This window comes from Schistocerca piceifrons, chromosome 2, assembly GCF_021461385.2.
Source record: "Schistocerca piceifrons isolate TAMUIC-IGC-003096 chromosome 2, iqSchPice1.1, whole genome shotgun sequence".
In the NCBI taxonomy this organism is placed as follows: domain Eukaryota; kingdom Metazoa; phylum Arthropoda; class Insecta; order Orthoptera; family Acrididae; genus Schistocerca; species Schistocerca piceifrons.
Window position 1 is genome coordinate 648642411 of NC_060139.1, and position 18254 is coordinate 648660664.

Consider the following 18254-nt stretch of genomic DNA (forward strand, 5'->3'; position numbering starts at 1 on the left):
AGTGGAACATCTGCGACCTTGGCGGGTTAATGTATGGTGCAGCATTATGGGAGGAAGGATAATTGGCCCCCATTTTATCGATGGTAATCTAAATGGTGCAATGTATGCTGATTTCCTACGTAATGTTCTACTGATGTTACTAAAAGATGTTTCACTGCATGACAGAATGGCGATGTACTTCCAACATGATGGATGTCCGGCACATAGCTCGCGTGCAGTTGAAGCGGTATTGAATAGCATATTTCATGACAGGTTGATTGGTCGTCGAAGTACCATACCATGGCCCTCACGTTCACCGGATCTGACGTCCCCGGATTTCTTTCTGTGGGGAAAGTTGAAGGATATTTGGTATCGTGATCCACCGACAACGCCTGACAACATGCGTCAGCGCATTGTCAATGCATGTGCGAACATTACGGAAGGCGAACTACTCGCTCTTGAGAGGAATGTCGTTATACGTATTGCCAAATGCACTGAGGTTGACGGACATCATTTTGAGCATTTATCGCATTAATGTGGTATTTACAGGTAATCACGCTGTAACAGCATGCGTTCTCAGAAATGATAAGTTCATAAAGGTACATGTATCACATTGGAACAACCGAAATAAAATGTTCAAACGTACCTACGTTCCGTATTTTAATTTAAATAACCTACCTGTTACCAACTGTTCGTCTAAAATTGTGAGCCATATGTCTGTGACTATTACAGCGCCATCTATCACAAAACGAAAAAAGTGGTCCAACTAAAACATTCATATTTCTTTACGTACCACACGAATATGTAATAAAAAATTGGGATTCCTATTCAAAAAAATGAAGTTGATGTCCGTTTTTATCTATGGCAGCGCCATCTAGCGGGCCAACCACAGCGCCATCTGGTTTCCCCCTTCAAGCTATACAAGTTTCGTTCTTTGTAGTTTTTTCGTTTGACGCTTATTTCGTGATATATTTGGCCCGGTCACGATCAATGGACCACCCTGTGTATCCATCCATATTTTTAAAGAAAAAGTGGTCGTATTTGCTTCAGTATCTCGGTTGATACAGAAGTCATGAGTGTTAACCTTGCAACAGAATTTCGTGCTCTTTTGTGTGCTATCACTTGCCAAACAACTCGTTTGTATATCCTAACCGTTCACACAATAAAAAGGGTGTTACAGCTTACTCAACTCTCCTTGCATTTAGAATATGAGGTAGTAAATTCAGTGCGTGGTGGGTATATCAAAAGATGTGCTGGCCGTATGACCGAGTAGCGACGTGGCAGTGAACACCAAAGAAGCTGCGTATGGAGAAATAGCGAAGGGCACTGCTGAGACCCCGCTGCCCGCCTCCAGTGGCCAGCTTCGCAGAGCGGATCCGCCAGCCGGCTGCCCCCCTACTGGCCCGCGCCGTGTCCTCCTGGCTGGAGTGGGGTCACTTCCCGGCTGGTTGCCGCGTCCGCAGGTGTCGCAGGCGGCTGGTCCCACGGCTGGCGCACCGCGTCCCCCAGCAGCGCGTACACAGCTCCCGGCACGGCCGCCATCGCCGCCGAGATGAGGAAGACCGCGCGCCACTGGGCCGGCGTCTGCTGTGAAGGGCATTCACCTCTCACCACCTCTGGCAGTCACTTCTCAGAGCAATAAAAAGGGTACTAGGCAACTTTTGCAGTACAGCTTTATTTATTTAATTTTTTGGAAGTAACTTCCACCACACTGAATATACCTCTAAATCTCCGAAACCAGTCCCTACACCAATTCTTCAGGAAAAGAAATTGCGCCCTCAAGACCGCTTCGAGCTTCCACATTACTTATCGATTCGTTTTGACCTTCGCCCTGAGGTCGGCATCCCATCTCAGGGGGGCAGCGTGCTGCTTATAGGAGATGACCTTCATAGTCAACCCATCTCCCTGATTACCCGTCTTCAAGCTGTTGCCGTTCGCCTCTTCCTTCCCCACCTGACTTTTTCCCTCTGTACCATTTATGTACCTCTGTCCTTCGATGTCACCAGGGCTGACTTCTTTCAGCTTATTGGGCAGCTACCTCCGCCGTTTTTGCTACTCGGTGACTTAATGCGCGTCATCCCCTTTGGGGTTCTCCCAGGGCCTGCCAAAGAGGTGCTCTCTTGGCCGACATTCTTAACCAACTCAACCTCTTCTGCCTTAACACTGGTGCACCCACTTTCCTTTCTGACTCCCCGCACACCTATTCCCATTTGGACCTATCCTTGTGCACTGCCTAGCTTGCCCATCGTCTTGAGTGGTCTGTTCTTTCTGACGCCTACTCTGTAGGGAGTAAGGCACACTTGTTGTCCTGAGCCCTCAGGAGATCCTCATCACTTGAAAATCGCACTCCTTTCAGCTCCATTTTCACATGCAGGAACGGTGCAAAGTCACAAGTGGAAAGATGTAGACTGTAAGGAGGGTGCTCAAGAAGTTTCAGTCCTGTACCCTGCAAACATCCGATGCACGCCGCTGTGCTGCGCTGAGCTGGAGCGTTGTCGTGATGGAGGAACCAAGTGTCCATTCTTGACTTCAGCCGCAGGTTCTTCAAAGACTGGCACTGCTCAGCGTATCACTAAGCTGTGACTGTCTTTTGTGTGTCCAAAACAACACGCTCCACAATTCCACTCGATTTGAAAGAAAAAGCTATAATTTTCTTTTTTTCTGATCGGGATTTTCTGACAGCTGCGGGTGTGTCGTCATCTTCAAAGATCCAAAGTTTGTTTTGAGTCTTAGTCGGCACGTCATAATAGCACAGCCAAGTACCGTCATCCGTCAGTCACGTACTGAGATTGTTCCTTAGGAAACTTCTTTAACATCTCCCAGCAGCAAGTCACATGTCGTGTCATCTGCTCTTCCGCCTGTCTAACCGAGCGAGGTGGCGCAGTGGTTAGCACACTGGACTCGCATTTGCGAGGACGACGGTTCAATCCCGCGTCCGGCCATCCTGATTTAGGTTTTCCGTGCTTTCCCTAAATCGCTCCAGGCAAATGCCGGTATGATTCCTTTGAAAGGGCACGGCCGACTTCCTTCCCCGTCCTTCCCTAATCCGCTGTGACCGATGACCACGCTGTTTGGTCTCTTCCCCCAAACAACCCAACTCAACCCCGCCTGTCTATGCGGCACCCAGAGACAACAAAGTTTCTTTACTTACAAATGATAATACAGAATCGAACGAATTGCTGATGCATTTAGTCCTAAGGTATCCTCTATCTGCTTATAGGTCACTTGCCTGTCTTCGTCTAGTATTTTCCTCACAGCATCAAATTCTCCGTACCATCTGAATATAGTTTTACGATGTGGACACACATAACCGAATGCGAGAGTTTTTTTTTTTTTCCAAAGCAGTGGTCTACGTTTAAACCACGCGCGAAGTCCTATCTCAAAACTGTCCGAATCTCACTTCGTGGCCACGATGCCATAGTAAGCACTTCAAACCAAACCTGCCAGTGAGCGCCTGCGCCCTCAGACTACAATGCAATATGAAGTAATCTCAGAACACAGCAACAATCAGCCTCTTGCAACTTATTGTTCCGTCGTATTGCAAAACTTTCCTAGTACCCTTTGTACATGTACATCCGGTTGTATTACAGCAAGTTCTGTTACGAGCGGTGGATGGAAACTTTTAACTGTTACCATCAAAAAATTAACTTACGTTATTAACTTTTCGTTTGTTTCTCTATTTATTTGTTTTTATTTTTGTTATACGTCTAGTTCCATAGGACCAAATTGAGGAGCAAATCTCCACGGCCATGGAATTAGTCAGCACGTGAAATTAACATCGATAAAATAAAATGTAGATGAGTCCTATGCAGATGAAAAGCTGTGACTATCTGTTACCATACTCAACAACTAACCGTTTCTGGGAAGGAACACTTCAATTCCAGTTACATGTTTTCAGTGTGAAGGAATATGAATATAACATAGGAGAAGACATCGTAACTCAATGAATTCATTGTCATTCGACATCCTCCATATGCAAGCATAGTTGCAACCTCTCCTCAGTACACCTGAACATACGCTGCAACATTGCTGGGGTAATTGTACGCACCGCTACTGAAATGCGTTGCCGCTCGTGCTGCAAATCCCTAATATTCACCTTTAAAATCTTGAACGTGGCCGCGGTCAGTAGCTGTAGAATTATGGATACAATGGCAATCATATATCCAACCAGTTGAACGTCAAAAATTTGTTCAAACCTTAACCTACGTTTCGACAGATATAAATCTGTCTTCCTCAGAAGATGTAATAATACGTGTTACACATGAAAGAAGGAACGAAGGTGTAAGGCTTAGTGAACAGTAAAATAGTCCATATAAATGCTATGGCATAGCAATAAGGCTTAGTTGAAAGTAAAAATGATCCTAGTAAAATCTAAGGCTACGTGCGTCATGTATATGATGCACATAGCCTTAGCGTTTTCATGGATGGTTTTTACTGTTGACTAACCGTTATGGTTATGCCACAGCATTTATACGGACCATTTTAGTGTTGACTAAGCGTTGTACCTTCATTTTTCTTGTCATGTGTAACACTTGTTATTTCTTCTTCTGAGGAAGACAGGTTTATATCTGTCGAAACCTAGGTTAAGGTTTGAATAATCTTTTGACTTGCAACTGGTTGGCTGTATGACTCCCATTGTATCCAGTTTTCAACTTGTGTGCCTGACGCTCGATGTGACCTCGTTCAAAGAAATCCAAGGGCGTTACACTAGGTGAGCGAGCTGCCTGTGGTAAGTCTCATCCAATGCATCACCCTGGGAGCTTATCGTTGCGGTAACTACGCATAGTCTACAAATGATAAAGCACAGCAATCAGTCGTCCTTTTTTTTTGCAGGTTTTATTTGGCAAATCTAGATTTCGGCTAGTACCTAGCCACTATCAAATGATTATTCCATAGTACCAAGGCATGTCAGTTTCGTATTGTTCGGGTGCCTGTCTGAGACTACTCTAGTCTTGAAAGAACCGTGACAGACGCCCGAACAACAAGGAACTGACATGCCTTGGTACTATTAAATAATGCTTTGATAGTGGATAGGCACTGGCCGAAACCTAGATTTTCCAAATAAAACCTGCAAAAAAGGACGACTGATTGCTGTGCTCTGTTATTTGTAAATCGTATCACAGTCGCTGAGTGCACCCACGTTCCTAATGGAAGGTAACCTGATATGCATAGTCTGTACAAATTGCGTTGGGGCGCCGTCTTATCAAAACATCGCCGAATCTCGAACATTGTTGGCAAGCATTGTTCAAGCATGTCTACGTATGATGTTGACCAGATAGTTTCTTCAGCAAAAACAATAGACCATAAATGCGCTGTTAGGTGAGGCCCAGCCACACGTTTACTTTTGGAGCTTTACTTCCCAATTCCATGGCGATGTGTGGTTGTTCATCAGCCAATATCCTGCTGTTATGACAGCTGATGAGGCTAAAGTATGAAAGACAGCCTAATCACTGAACCGGACGTGTGCTAACAAATGTTCATTGTTTACTGCTTCAATTAAATCCTAGCAGATGGCCATTTTTGCTGCATAGTCCTCAGGTTCTAGACCAGGCACGTCCAACTGTGCCACTGGAGCGATCGCCCGAGGCCAGCGCCCCGGGCGAATTCGTACGTTGTTGCAGTGGCCGAGCCTTGTCTCTTAGCTGACCGTGCGGACCGCCCGCTGCGCATCACAATGCCGTCGTACGCACGCTCCGTACGGAAGACAGACAGCCGTGCCAGCAGCGGTCAAGAGCACTGATACGACACAAAGCTGTAAGTCAACAGATGTAAGGCTACAGTGGACCGAGATGGATGGTCCACAGCAGCAGACAAAAAAAGAGAAGCAGCGGCGCGGCCGCACTATTTAAACCCGAGTGGGAAATTAATTTCTTTCGTACTGCTGTCGAAAATCATGCCAAATGTTCAGTATGTCATCGGAAACTCATGAAATGAAAAAGGTACACGAATGAACGCACTTTAATACCTGTCACAAAGATAAATTCGATAATTTGTCGCAAGAGGAACATCAGTCAAAGCTTGAAGAAGGTTTCAGAAATTACTGCAGCCGATCGCCGTTTTTCCTTCAATTTTCATTTATTCATGACTGGTTTCGAATCACCTGGCGATTCATCATCAGATGATACAATTTAGTTTGGAGTATTGTGGGCGTCGTGCATCTGTGGCAAATACAGAGACGAAAACGTGAGCACTGTATGTGGAAATAATATTACGAATGTAAGATTAATTTGATGGTATTACTCACTGTTTTTATTCTTATGGCAGGCGCTGCTCTGGAAAGCATAATGTGTGGTTACCAGTATCGTTAAATATCAAATGAAACAGGCACTTTTACACCGAGAGCGACTCCCACATACTTTACAAAATATAAACAAACTAAAAGGTGTGGCTGTTATTGTCTTCAAAGAGTTTTGTGGAGGCAGAGAATTTTCTTTGCTCATTTTTCGTTTTGTGTGGCATTCGTAATAAAATATATATTTTTATTACATTACTTTCTTTATAAAAATTATTATTATGTTTTTACATTGCAAAATTTTCTTATGCTATTTACAAAATCTACAGCAAAGTGTTTAGGACAATATTTCTAGTAGTGAAGTTATGTTTGGCATGTTCTCATTACTCAATATACAGGATAGTATACATATGGGGAGGGGATGGGGGGAGGGGGAAAGAGGGATGGGAGGGGGAAAGAGTGAGAGGGGCGGGGGGGAGAGAAATGAGCAAAGAAATTTCTCTGCCTCCACAAAACTCTTTGGAGACAATAACAACCACACTCTTTTGTTTGTTTATATTTCGTAAAGTACGTGGGAGTCGCCATCGGTGGAAAAGTGCCTGTTTCGCTTGATATTTAACGATACTGGTAAGCACACATTATGATTTCCAGAGCAGCGCCTGCCACAAGAATAAAAACAGTGAATAATACCATCAAATTACTCTTACAATCGTAATATTCTTTCCACATACAGTGCTCACTTTCCCGTCTCTGTATTTGCCACAGATGCACGACCACCACAATACTCCAAACTAAATTGTATCATCTGATGATGAATCGCCAGGCGATTCGAAACAAGACAGTCGCAGTGTTCCAAATCCAGGATTGATAAAAGTTTTATATAGCTTGAAGAACTGATAATAAATAAAAGTATATTTTATAATCTGATATGTCACTTAGCAATGTGCCAGTTATCGAATATCAGATTGTCAGCAACAAGGAACGTTTCTTTTCGGTTAATTTTTATATTTGGGTTGCGTTAAATAGCGCCCCACAGACATAAGAAAAAACTTCAGGTGTACTATTTTTTGTCACTTTCTGAAAAGCCGTCACAAACACTCTCTCGGACAGCAAAGTGTCGTTGTCATTCTTTGTTTTTGTGCGTTTGTGTTTTGATTGATAGGAAAACATTTGTTGCAGTTTGATCTATGTTTTCAATTAATTAAAACGCAAATATTCTAATAGATAAAAATTTATTTTGTGACCACATTTCGCTATTCTTGCTAGGATCTATGTTCGCTTTTCAGAGGAACTGGGGAAAACGCACCTAAAACCAATCTTTTTGTTAGTTTTTTATTTGGGTTTCAGTGAATGAGACTATTATTTGTTAAAATTATAAGTGTTTTAAAACAGGATTGCACAAAATTAATTGTAAGTTTTTTTCTGTGGTAGGAGCAGGAAACAGGTGCGCAAAGTTTGCGCGCAAGTTACAAATGCTCGCTGCGAATTGCGAAAGCAGGGAATCCATTTGCGGCTGGGAATCTCATCATGGATAGCCTGATTGACTCGGCGGCTTGTAATTTGTCCAGCAGACCTCACGGAAAAATTTGAAAAAAATGGCTCTTTCACATCTAACTGTTGCTATCCGAGTCGAACATATGGCCTCAGATATCGAGCAGCAAATAACTGAGAGAGCGGCTAACTTCGTTTCATTTTCTGTCGCTCTTTACGAGTCTAAGGACGTTGCAGACATCTCTCAACTCGTCATATTCATTCGGGGTGTCGACGAAAATCTGCGTGTCACTGAGGAATTACCCGGCCTTACACCATTAAAAGACAACCACGGGTTTGGATATTTTTCTAGCCGTGGAAAACATGTTCGAGCCAATGGGTTTGCAACGGGAACGCTTGACCGGGTAACAACGAACGGAACTCATGCGCTACAAGGGAAACGCACTGGACTCGTGGATTACGTCAGGTCCAAAATGGCTGAAGTCGGCTGTTCCTTATTCGCTGCATTCCATTGTCTGATACACCAGGAGGCACTTTGTGCGAAGATTGTCAACATAAAAAATGTTATGGACACAGTTGTTCGAACGGTTAATTATCTTCGCTCGCATGGACTCACACATCGCCAGTTTATAGAATTTCTGGCTGATATCGAAGCGGAATACCCGAACGTCCGCTACCACACAAGTAAGATGGCTGAGCAGAGGGAAGGTGCTTCATCAGTTTTTCTCCTCGAGGGAAATGAAAGGGCGTCCAGAAGAATTACTTCGTGATCCTAAGTGGGTGGCGAAATTGGCTGTTTTGAGTGACCAACTGGTAATTTAAATACTTTGAACATTTCACTCCAAGGCGAAAATCACTCTGTTGTTGATTTAGTGCAGGTGATTCCATCATTTCAAAACAAAACTGATTTTGTGGGAAAATCAGTTGCGCGAGGAGTATTGTGGGCACTTCCCTGCATTACACAGCGTTAAAGAAGATGTGGACTTTTCAGATTATGTTCAAATCATTTGCGAATTACAAGAAGAGTTTGAAAACAGACTTTTGGAGATAAGTGAGCTTGAACCTTCCTAAGATATATTTGTTCACCCATTTTCCCTTCGGGTACAGGACGTCTCACAAGTGTTTCAACTTGAGTTGATTGATCTGCAGTGCGATATCCACCCTAAACACCGCTTTCTTGTGCGTAAAACTTTGGATGAGTTTTACAGCTTTTTTCTACGAGAGACGTATCCTCTTTTGCACAAGCACGCTCCCTCCACCGGCCTAGAACCTTCCAACAATTCGTCTGAAAACGCCACCTGTAACCATTCAGTGGACATCCAGTTGCGCTGTACTGTCGTGCAAATTCCGGCCTTAGTCGTTGATGAACACCACTCGGCAGGGGTGCATGAAACGAGCACCTGCTGCAGAAGCCCATATGCAGCAACATTCGCTGAGCGGTCGTTGAGGAGGCTCTGTTTCTACCTCCTTGGTTCATCTGAGCCGTCAGTTGTTTAACAGCTCCATGTAGATTCGCCCGTACAAGTCATTCACTCCTGTCATCTGTGGCCCGAGGTGCACCACAGCTGCCTTGGTGCCGGTTTCGGATAGCGCCGTTCTGCTATGCACGGTATATTTTAACAACAGCAGCCTAAGAAGCCATTTTGGAAATGCATCCACGTCTGGCCCGAAAACCAATGATCATGCCCTTTTGGGCGTCAGATAAATCGCTCCGTTTCCACATCACGACAACGACTTTACTGTTTTCTACGTTGACGCCGACGCTGACGCTAACAGACGGGCCTTTACCTTGGCCCGAGGTGTGGGCGTTGAAGCTTTTAACAACTGTTCCTCCTTAGCTCCTTGCGGTTTGAGTTGATGATGCCTCGCGTTGTGGTTTACCCTCGCTTGTACTTGTGGTGGTTCCTAACTGCCAGCATGCAGGCATGCTAGCGGTGGGAGATGGCGTTTTGACTCTTCTTTCCGTCACTTTGAAACGTCCCCTTTGAACAATTATACATAAGACTGTGCTTAAACTGACACACAATATTTTTAGCGCAACGCAATCTGACTTTGAAAAATCCCTACAAAAAAAATGGCCCTGATTAACATTAACCTATGCGTTTCGCAAATCGCTTACCTCACAAAAATCTTGGTTACTCGAACTACTGCAATACAGCGAGCGCCACTACTGTCAGCTAAATAAAAGATTCAAACTACGGAAGGCACTAACTACTGATAGGGATAGTTAGCAAATGAAAGATATTAATAGAGAACAAACAATGTATTTACCTTAATATCATCAAAAGTCATAATATATATAGCAGTTCATGACAAATTACAAAACTCCGCCATCTCTCTCCCCACATCCACCACTGCTGGCGGCTCACCTCCAACTGCGCAACGCTACACGCTGTTCACAGCCAGCTGCCTAACACTACAATGGCGAGTATTACAACAAAGCAAAGCAGCCACAGACTGCACACAGCACAGCCAGTGATTTTCATACAGAGGTGGCGTTACCAATAAAAAAACCTAAACAGCCTACTTACATAGCCCCCATGCTCCCCACAAAAAATTTTACAAATTGTTTTGGGCACTGGCCAATACATATTTGTTAAAAATTTTTCACAATTACAATAACAAAGAAATCAAATGCACACACTTATTGATCACAGTAAGATTGCAATGTTTTTTTTCTCAAAGTCTCTTCAGTAAAAGAAAATGCACATGGAAGTAGTGGATTTCCATGCAGTCTTGAAGAAGTAGTGTTGTCCTTCCAATGGAAAGACAGTGCTGACTCTCGACATGCAGACAGATAATGGGCCACAACAGAGCAAACCCACCACAGAGTCAGTCGAAGTTTTGAAGAATATTGGTAGGTAAGTCGTCACAGAGCATACCCATTGTAGTCCTGGTAGAGATTACGGTACTGGTGGGCCACCAGAGGTGCAGACCCACTGTAGTCCTTGTAGAAATAATGGTATTGGTGAGTCAGCAAGGGTGTAGACCCACTGTAGTCCTTGTAGAAATAATGGTATTGTTGAGTCAGCAAGGGTGTAGACCCACTGTAGTCCTTGTAGAGACGGCCAGCAGCCATCTGTTGCAAATGTGCAGGTGCGCAATCACCATCGAAGAGTCTTGCGGACAATATAGCAAGTCCATAAACCACCACTTGTGCACTCAAAAAGTTTCTGGAATTGTCCTTAGAACCAGCAATGCTGTTATCCAGTCCCTTGCTGAATTATTAACACACGTGCAAACACTATCAGTCCCTACTTCTCTCATATTATCCATATACTATGACCAACAGAAACGTGTGCAGTGAAATGTAACTTACAAGTTACTTAATTTGATGAACTGGTGTCAATTACAATATTATAACATAAGAATACAATTACAAAGGTACAAAATACATCATTAAAGAACATAACGATACAGATAACATTTGTGGTACAGGCTTTACAAAAGAATCGAACTAACATATACATCAGTGTTACAGGAATTATGACATAAGTGAATACATAAAACGTCAGAATAACTTTTGAAACATCAACTTCACACATGAGCATTAAAAACAGAACAGAATAAATAATGTCTAAACATCTTTACAAAGAAAATAACATATTATAAATGCAAATTATATTTGAGGATAACAGTATTCCTCATCACAGTGAATGTAGCTTAGTACTAGAACAGAAAAAAATTTCTATGAAACAGTACACAGAGACAGGAAGAAAAGAAATACACAAGGGTACACAAACACATAGCATAATAATACAAAAGGAAAGGACAGGGTTTGTTTTACTGCAGTATTTTGCAAACAAAACTTTCTTTACTTCTTGGAGATCTCCCTTCATTCATCATTATTCCCAAAAAGTCCTATCTATACCTGCTTTCTGTATTCTATTCATATTTCTTTCAAAAGAATTATTTCTCAGTGCACAATACTCATTTTTTGCCAAATCTGTTTCTTATATCTTCTCAATGCGTTTCTTCCAATTCATCACAACTCATTCTCTTATATAGTCTACCCCCTCTTAAGTTAACTTAAATCTACTGAGCTCAGATGCTAAACTAAGGGACGAGGCAATGCAGCAGCACAAAACAAGTAACACAAACATCAATGACAAATAATTCAAACTGGCAAAGCAATTGCAATATTACAACTAATGTAAGGCAATGTGCAGCAAACAAGAAAAATAAATCTGGCTTAGCAGAGTAACACAAATTAAAATTCAGTAGCACTATGCCTGGCAAACAGCAGCTTATATCTAAACATGACAAAGCTCAAGCAGAAAAAATATTACACTGAAAATGACCATGTCTAATACCTATGTCACATCTTAACACTAGAGTGATGCATCACAATTTATTCTAGAAAAGAAATTACCAAGTCATTAAAAATAGTATTTATGCAATTCCTGTGAAGGGAAATGTCTATTTGTCCTCTCTTTTCCGAGAAAGTTTATCAGAAACGTATTCTTTACTGGGTTTTAATATCATCATATATAAATATAGCAGTTCATGACAAATTACAAAACTCCGCCATCTCTCTCCCCACATCCACCACTGCTGGCGGCTCACCTCCAACTGCGCAACGCTACACGCTGTTCACAGCCAGCTGCCTAACACTACAATGGCGAGTATTACAACAAAGCAAAGCAGCCACAGACTGCACACAGCACAGCCAGTGATTTTCATACAGAGGTGGCGTTACCAATAAAAAAACCTAAACAGCCTACTTACAACTTATGATGTTGTTTAGCGCGATCTCCAACTCCGCTGACAGCTTCCACTCTCCATTGCAGACCTCCTTCCGTAACCGGGCGACTGCGTCCTCCAGGATGAAGTCCAAGTCGCACGGCGTGAAGACAGGGTTCGTGTTGATAGTGTGCAGGTCCTTTTTGCTGATTGGTCGATACCCGCCACGTGGTTCGAACGGCCTGTGTGGAAGTGTTGGCTTCCGTTTCCCTTCGACCTGCGCGAAGAGGTAGGGGTGCTCGTGGGCGTTGTAGCGCCCGTCCCGCAACATGACGGCCATCTTCTTCAGTACCTGCGGCATGTTGGTACTACCTGGAAACGGTATGGTGTCGGAATGGATCACTTCTTGTTTCCCCTGTGGCCTGCCGGTCTCTTCGTCTTGTTTCCCTTGCAGCTTGATCTCCCCAGCGGAAGGCGGGGAAGGAGCAGACGGCACTACGTCCATGGGCGTCTCCCTGGTTTCCTGTATTGCTACAGGTTCTGGAGGGACGTCCGTTTGCGTCGCCAGATACACCTCTGCTTGTCGTCCCACCGTAGAGGTGGTGTCCGGGGCGGGTGTCTTCTTCTGCACCAACCTAAGTTCTTCCCGCAGCTGTTGAAGCGGCTGGTGAACAGCGACGAGCTCCTTCTGCATGGCTGCCCTCTCTGCCTCCATTGTGGCTTTAAGAGCAGCCACTGCGTCGTCGGTGGCGGCGATGGGCGAAACTCCAGCCTCGCCGTCTTCTTCTTCTTGATGGCGCGGTCCATTTCCCGCTATGGAGTGGGATGATGGGGCCGCAACCTCTTCTCCGTGTACCGCTTTCTCCCTTGTGGCGGTGGATTTCTGCTGCTTCAGGTACGCGCAGCTGCGAGAGTTTGCAGCGTGCACGCCACCGCAGTTCACGCACGTGGGCGCGATGTGTCGCGGTTTGTCACAGTCTCGTGTGTCATCCGCCTTGACACACTTCAGACACGTGACTGTGTCCCTCCCTGCACGTCCTGGCGACGCGCCCGACCTTCTGGCAGCGGTAACACTGCCTCTTGTGCTGCGGCCTGCTACGATTCTTCTTGTTGCCCCGGCCATCTGCCACCAACGTGAGCAGGAACTTGGCCACAGCAGCCAGCTTGCCTCCCTTTCCGCGTCCGGACATGGCGTTGGGCTAGTGGCGAGCGACAGTAACGAAGTGAGCCGCAGGGAGTCGAGCAGCGGAGTGCGTGCGTCCTGTTTTCCACGTCCGGCCCGCACGCTTTATATACCCTCAACTGCTGGTGCTGACACCTGTCGTCTGTCGGTGGTTACTGCACGTTGACGTCGAAGATAGGCGGTGGTCACATCAACGTGACTGGGTCATATATAATGCTTTCCTCAACACATTTCTCTTGTTTTTTGAAAGTTGCTTCCCATTAAAACGTTTAATACGGGGTACTAGCACTAACAGGCGACTTAGGTGGCTAACTAATGGGAAAAAGATACTATCTAGAACAAAGTGGGAATTATATCAAAATGTTAGGGATTGTAACAAAGGAGCTGTAGTAATCCATTACGGATAGTACTGTAAGGTGCCTAAAAATCTCATTAGGAAGGCAAAAAGCATGTAGTATGCAAATAGAGTAGCTAATCCTAAGGATAAAATTAAAACCATGGGTTCAGCCATGAAGGCAGTGCCGGGTCAATAGCATAAGGTCGAGGATAGAAAGTCAATACATAGCAAAAATGTTTTTTTTTTCCAATAAGTCAGATATACGAGTATGTACAGTATTTAACGATCACCTTCTGAACATAGATGGTGAACTAAGAAAAAGGTTAGTTTCTGCAGGGAACCATATAACTCTCTTAGAAAAAGCTTTCAAACACTTCTACCCGAAATATATCTCCGTGTTACTGACAAGGGGGAGAATAAGTCAAGAATTAAGTCCTTGAAAACTAAGTACTCTCATGGATACGTTGGGGTATCTAGCAGGATGCTAAATCACTGTTAAGCGCACTAGACTCTCATTCGGGAGGACGACAGTTCAAACCCGCGTCCGGCCATCCCTATTTATGTTTCCTGTGCTTTCTCGAAATCGCTCCAGGAAAATGCCGGGATCGTTCCTTTAAAAGGGCGCGGCCGATTTCCTTCCCCATTTTTGACACCATCCCAGCTTGTGCTCCATCTCTAATGACCTCAACGTCGACGGCACGTTAAATCCGATCTTCTTTCCTTCCTTCTAAATCACTGTCCTGCATATTTTGGCCAAGTACTTAGCTACATTTGTAATTTTTCCTTTAGAAATGGTCAATTCCATGAAAAATTAACTTATTCAATAGTAAAAGGATAAAGAGATGATCTAAACAATTTTAGATATTCTATGCCATCAGTGTATGCAAAAGCTATCAAAAAATGCTGCGTATGTGAGGGAATTTGATCGCTGCAATACACATAATTTTCTGTCAAAGTACAGCTTGATTTCAGAAGAGGCTTAATTATTGGAAACGGTATATATTGTCTTTTCTACTGTACTGGGTGCATGAAACAAGAATTTGCGAATACTAGGCACCTTCTTTGATTTAACTAGGGTGTTTGATTGTGTGGATCACTGAATATTACTTCAGATGTTGGACCATTATGGAATAAGAGGAGTATTTCAGTAATGGATCCGCTCATACCTTAAGAACAGACAGCTAAAGGTGACTGTCCACAGTAATGAGAACACCTATGAGTTGGCGTCTGATTAGGGCTTGGTGAAGTGGGTTGGGGGGGGGGGGGGAGGGGCTCAGGGGTCGGTGCTGGGTCTGCTGCATGCGTTCTAATATGAAAGTTTATTCTAAAATATTTCTATTTACTGATGGTAGTGAAGAACGATGAGTGCAAAATAGGCAGCGTACCATATACCGCAGTTAAAGACATAAGTCATTGGCTTGTCGAAAGTTAATTCGTGCTAAATATCAATAAAACTTAGTTTTTACAGTTTCTAACACTCAATTCAACTAAAACTGAAATTTTGATTGCACGGAATGGGAATGAGCATATGATTAGTAAGTCTGAATGACGCAAATTTCTAGGTGTTCGGACAGGTAGTAAACTGTCATGGAAAGCGCATGTTCAGGATCTTCTTCATAAAGTGAATGCTGCTGTATTTACCATTAGAACAGTATCTGCAATAGGTGAAAGCGCAGCACGAAAATTAGTCTACTGTGGGTATTTTCATTCTCATCTGACACACAGCATTACATTCTGTGGTAATTCTTCCCATTCACAAACGGTATTTTCTGCTCAGGAACGAGTAGTTCGAGCAATATGTGGCGTAAGTTCACGGACTTCTTGTCGTTCCCTGTTCAGGATTCTAGAAGCTCTGACACTGGCCTCTCAATATTCATTTTCTTGAATGTATTTTGTTGTTAACAATATGAACTTATTCCCAAGAATCACCAGCTTCCACTCATTTAATACTTCACAGAAATCCAATCTGCATCTGGATTGCACCTCCTTGATCCTAGTACACATCTTCAGTAGGCTACCACAGGAATTGTAAAGTCTTAGCAATAATCCTCGCACTTTCAAGTCCAAAGTGTAGAATTCTTCATGGATCACTTCTTCAATTCTGTCGTGGGGTTCCAGGAAAATTAAGCTAATTCCTGTTATACAGGGTGCTCGAGAAGTTCCTAGGCACTTCTGGGAGAACACGGATTTTTGTCTCTTTATTGCTGCTAATCTGGAAGATGCTGACGACGTTACAAACAATCAGTGTCATAAGTTGGAGACTCAATGGATTGCCCTTTACTGAAGTTCAAGAGTGGTTTCATCTATGTTGCCATACAGAAGCCCCAAAGGAGACAATCATTAAATGTCTAGGCAACAACTTCAGACGAAGTGGGATTGTTTGCGACGAGCAACGTTGTGGGCGGCAGTCGAAGTTGTAGGAGATTGTGGAGACCTTATGTCAGGTCATCGAGCAGATTCCAGCCGGGAACACTGCATCCAAAAGAACACTGCTTGGCAAACCTCGCACTTCGTACTGAAGAAAAAGGCTTATTCTAGTCAGGTGCTCCATTATCTAGAACAGGTTCATCCGAGAATTTGGCCCGCGGGTGCGGGCGCGGTCCGCGGGCGCAAGGCAGTGCAGTTGAGCACCCCGTACGTGACCGAATGTCGCTGGTGTCGACATAGGAGCGAGAGAGAGGCAGCTGCGGAGCGAGTGAGACCGCACACCACTGCTCTGCGCTGGACTGTTCCGCGGCCAGAGCCAACGAAAACAAAGTAACAGAGAAAGTGAAGCTGTGTAAAAGTGGTCGCTGAGCGGTAAAACAAGCAAAGCATTTACTGTTTAGGAAAAAAATTAGTGTTCGTGTGGCAGAATTACCACGCAAAGCTATAGAAAACAATATCCAAAACAAGAATTGAAGAGCAACCTAGTAATCTTCTGACTCACATGTTTATTCTATTAGTATAGCACGTGCTCACTCGTCATATGCACAGTAGGCTTTTTCTGAAAGATATATCAATTTCTTAAATGAACTAGTGTCATAAATATTCAATTTTGGAAAAAATGTTACGTAAGGGATATAGAGTCTCATTCGTACTGTTAGTAGTTACAAGTAAATATGCTTAAAAAAAGGAGTTTCGGAAAACCGTGTTTAATGACTCTGTTTTAGTGGCACTGTCATCAGTGACTTCACCGTTGTTATCGCGCAGTGAAGGTATTGATTGTGTCTTACCACTGGTGTGCTTTATATTTTTATTTGTGTTATGTGAATTTCATTGAAATCAATATACTAGATTTAGTGTCACGAAATAACTTGTTAATGATGATTAAAAAGCAACAGAAGTACATCAATAGACGGTGAACATATACTACCTAATCAAGCGTATCCGGACACCTATTAGTGGCCGGTCGTGGTGGCCGAGCGGTTCTAGGCGCTTCGGTCCGGAACTACGCGGCTGCTACGGCCGCAGGCTCGAATCCTGCCTCGGGCATGGATGTGTGTGTGATGTCCTTAGGTTAGTTAGCTTTACGTAGCTCTAAGTCTAGGGGACTGATGACCTCCGATGTTAAGTCCCATAGTGCTTAGAGCCATTTGAACCATTTGAACACCTATTAGTGAACATTAATTGTGGTGTGTCCACTTTTCGTCCTAAGGGCGGCTTGAACTCTGCTGGGGGCACTTCGAGTGAAGTGTCTGAATGCCTGTGCAGGAACGGTAGCCCTTCATTTTTCAAGAGCTGAAACGAGAGAAGGTGTTGATGTTGGACGCTGGGGTCTGGAGCTAAGTCGAAGTTTTGACTCATCCCAAAGGTGCTCCATTGGCTTCAGGTCTGGACTCTGGGCAGGGCAGTCCACTTGTCAGCAGACCATCTGATTTATGACAGGGCGCATTCTCATGCTGATAGAAACCATCATCGTCTCTGAAGTGTTCCTCTACTGTACGCAGAACACAATGCTGTAAAATGTGTTCATATCCTTTCGCATTTAGAGTTTTCTGACGACGAAAAACGTCCCTGTACTGCAGCACCTCCTCCTCTGTGCTTCACTGTTGGCACTACCAATGGTAAAAGGTAAGATCTCCAGCATTCGTTAAACCCACACAATTCCATCGAATTGCCACAAATTTAGGGCGATTCATCACTCTACATCATTTGTTTCCAGTCGTCTACTGTCCAGTGGGGTCCTTCAAGCGTCGGTTAGCACTGGCAAAATAAATGTATGGCTTACAAGGACCTGCTCGACCACTGTAGCCCATTATTTTGAGCTGCCTACGCACAATCATTGTGCTAGCTGGACTGCCGATAGTACTTTGAAACTTACGAGTTGTTCCAGCTGATGCCACGCAACTTTTTATAACCACTCTCCG

The 18254-nt window shown here is 43.9% G+C and overlaps 1 protein-coding gene across 1 annotated transcript in view; it reads right to left on the reverse strand.

The window, feature by feature from the left end:
- Positions 1–1374: 1374 nt before the first annotated feature.
- Positions 1375–18254, reverse strand: part of LOC124775694 (sialin-like) — a 172957-nt gene continuing 156077 nt past the window's right edge. Inside the window, exon 10 of the mRNA XM_047250521.1 lies at positions 1375–1566. Within this exon, the coding sequence (XP_047106477.1) occupies positions 1375–1566 (192 nt within the window). The remainder of the gene's footprint in view (positions 1567–18254) is intronic.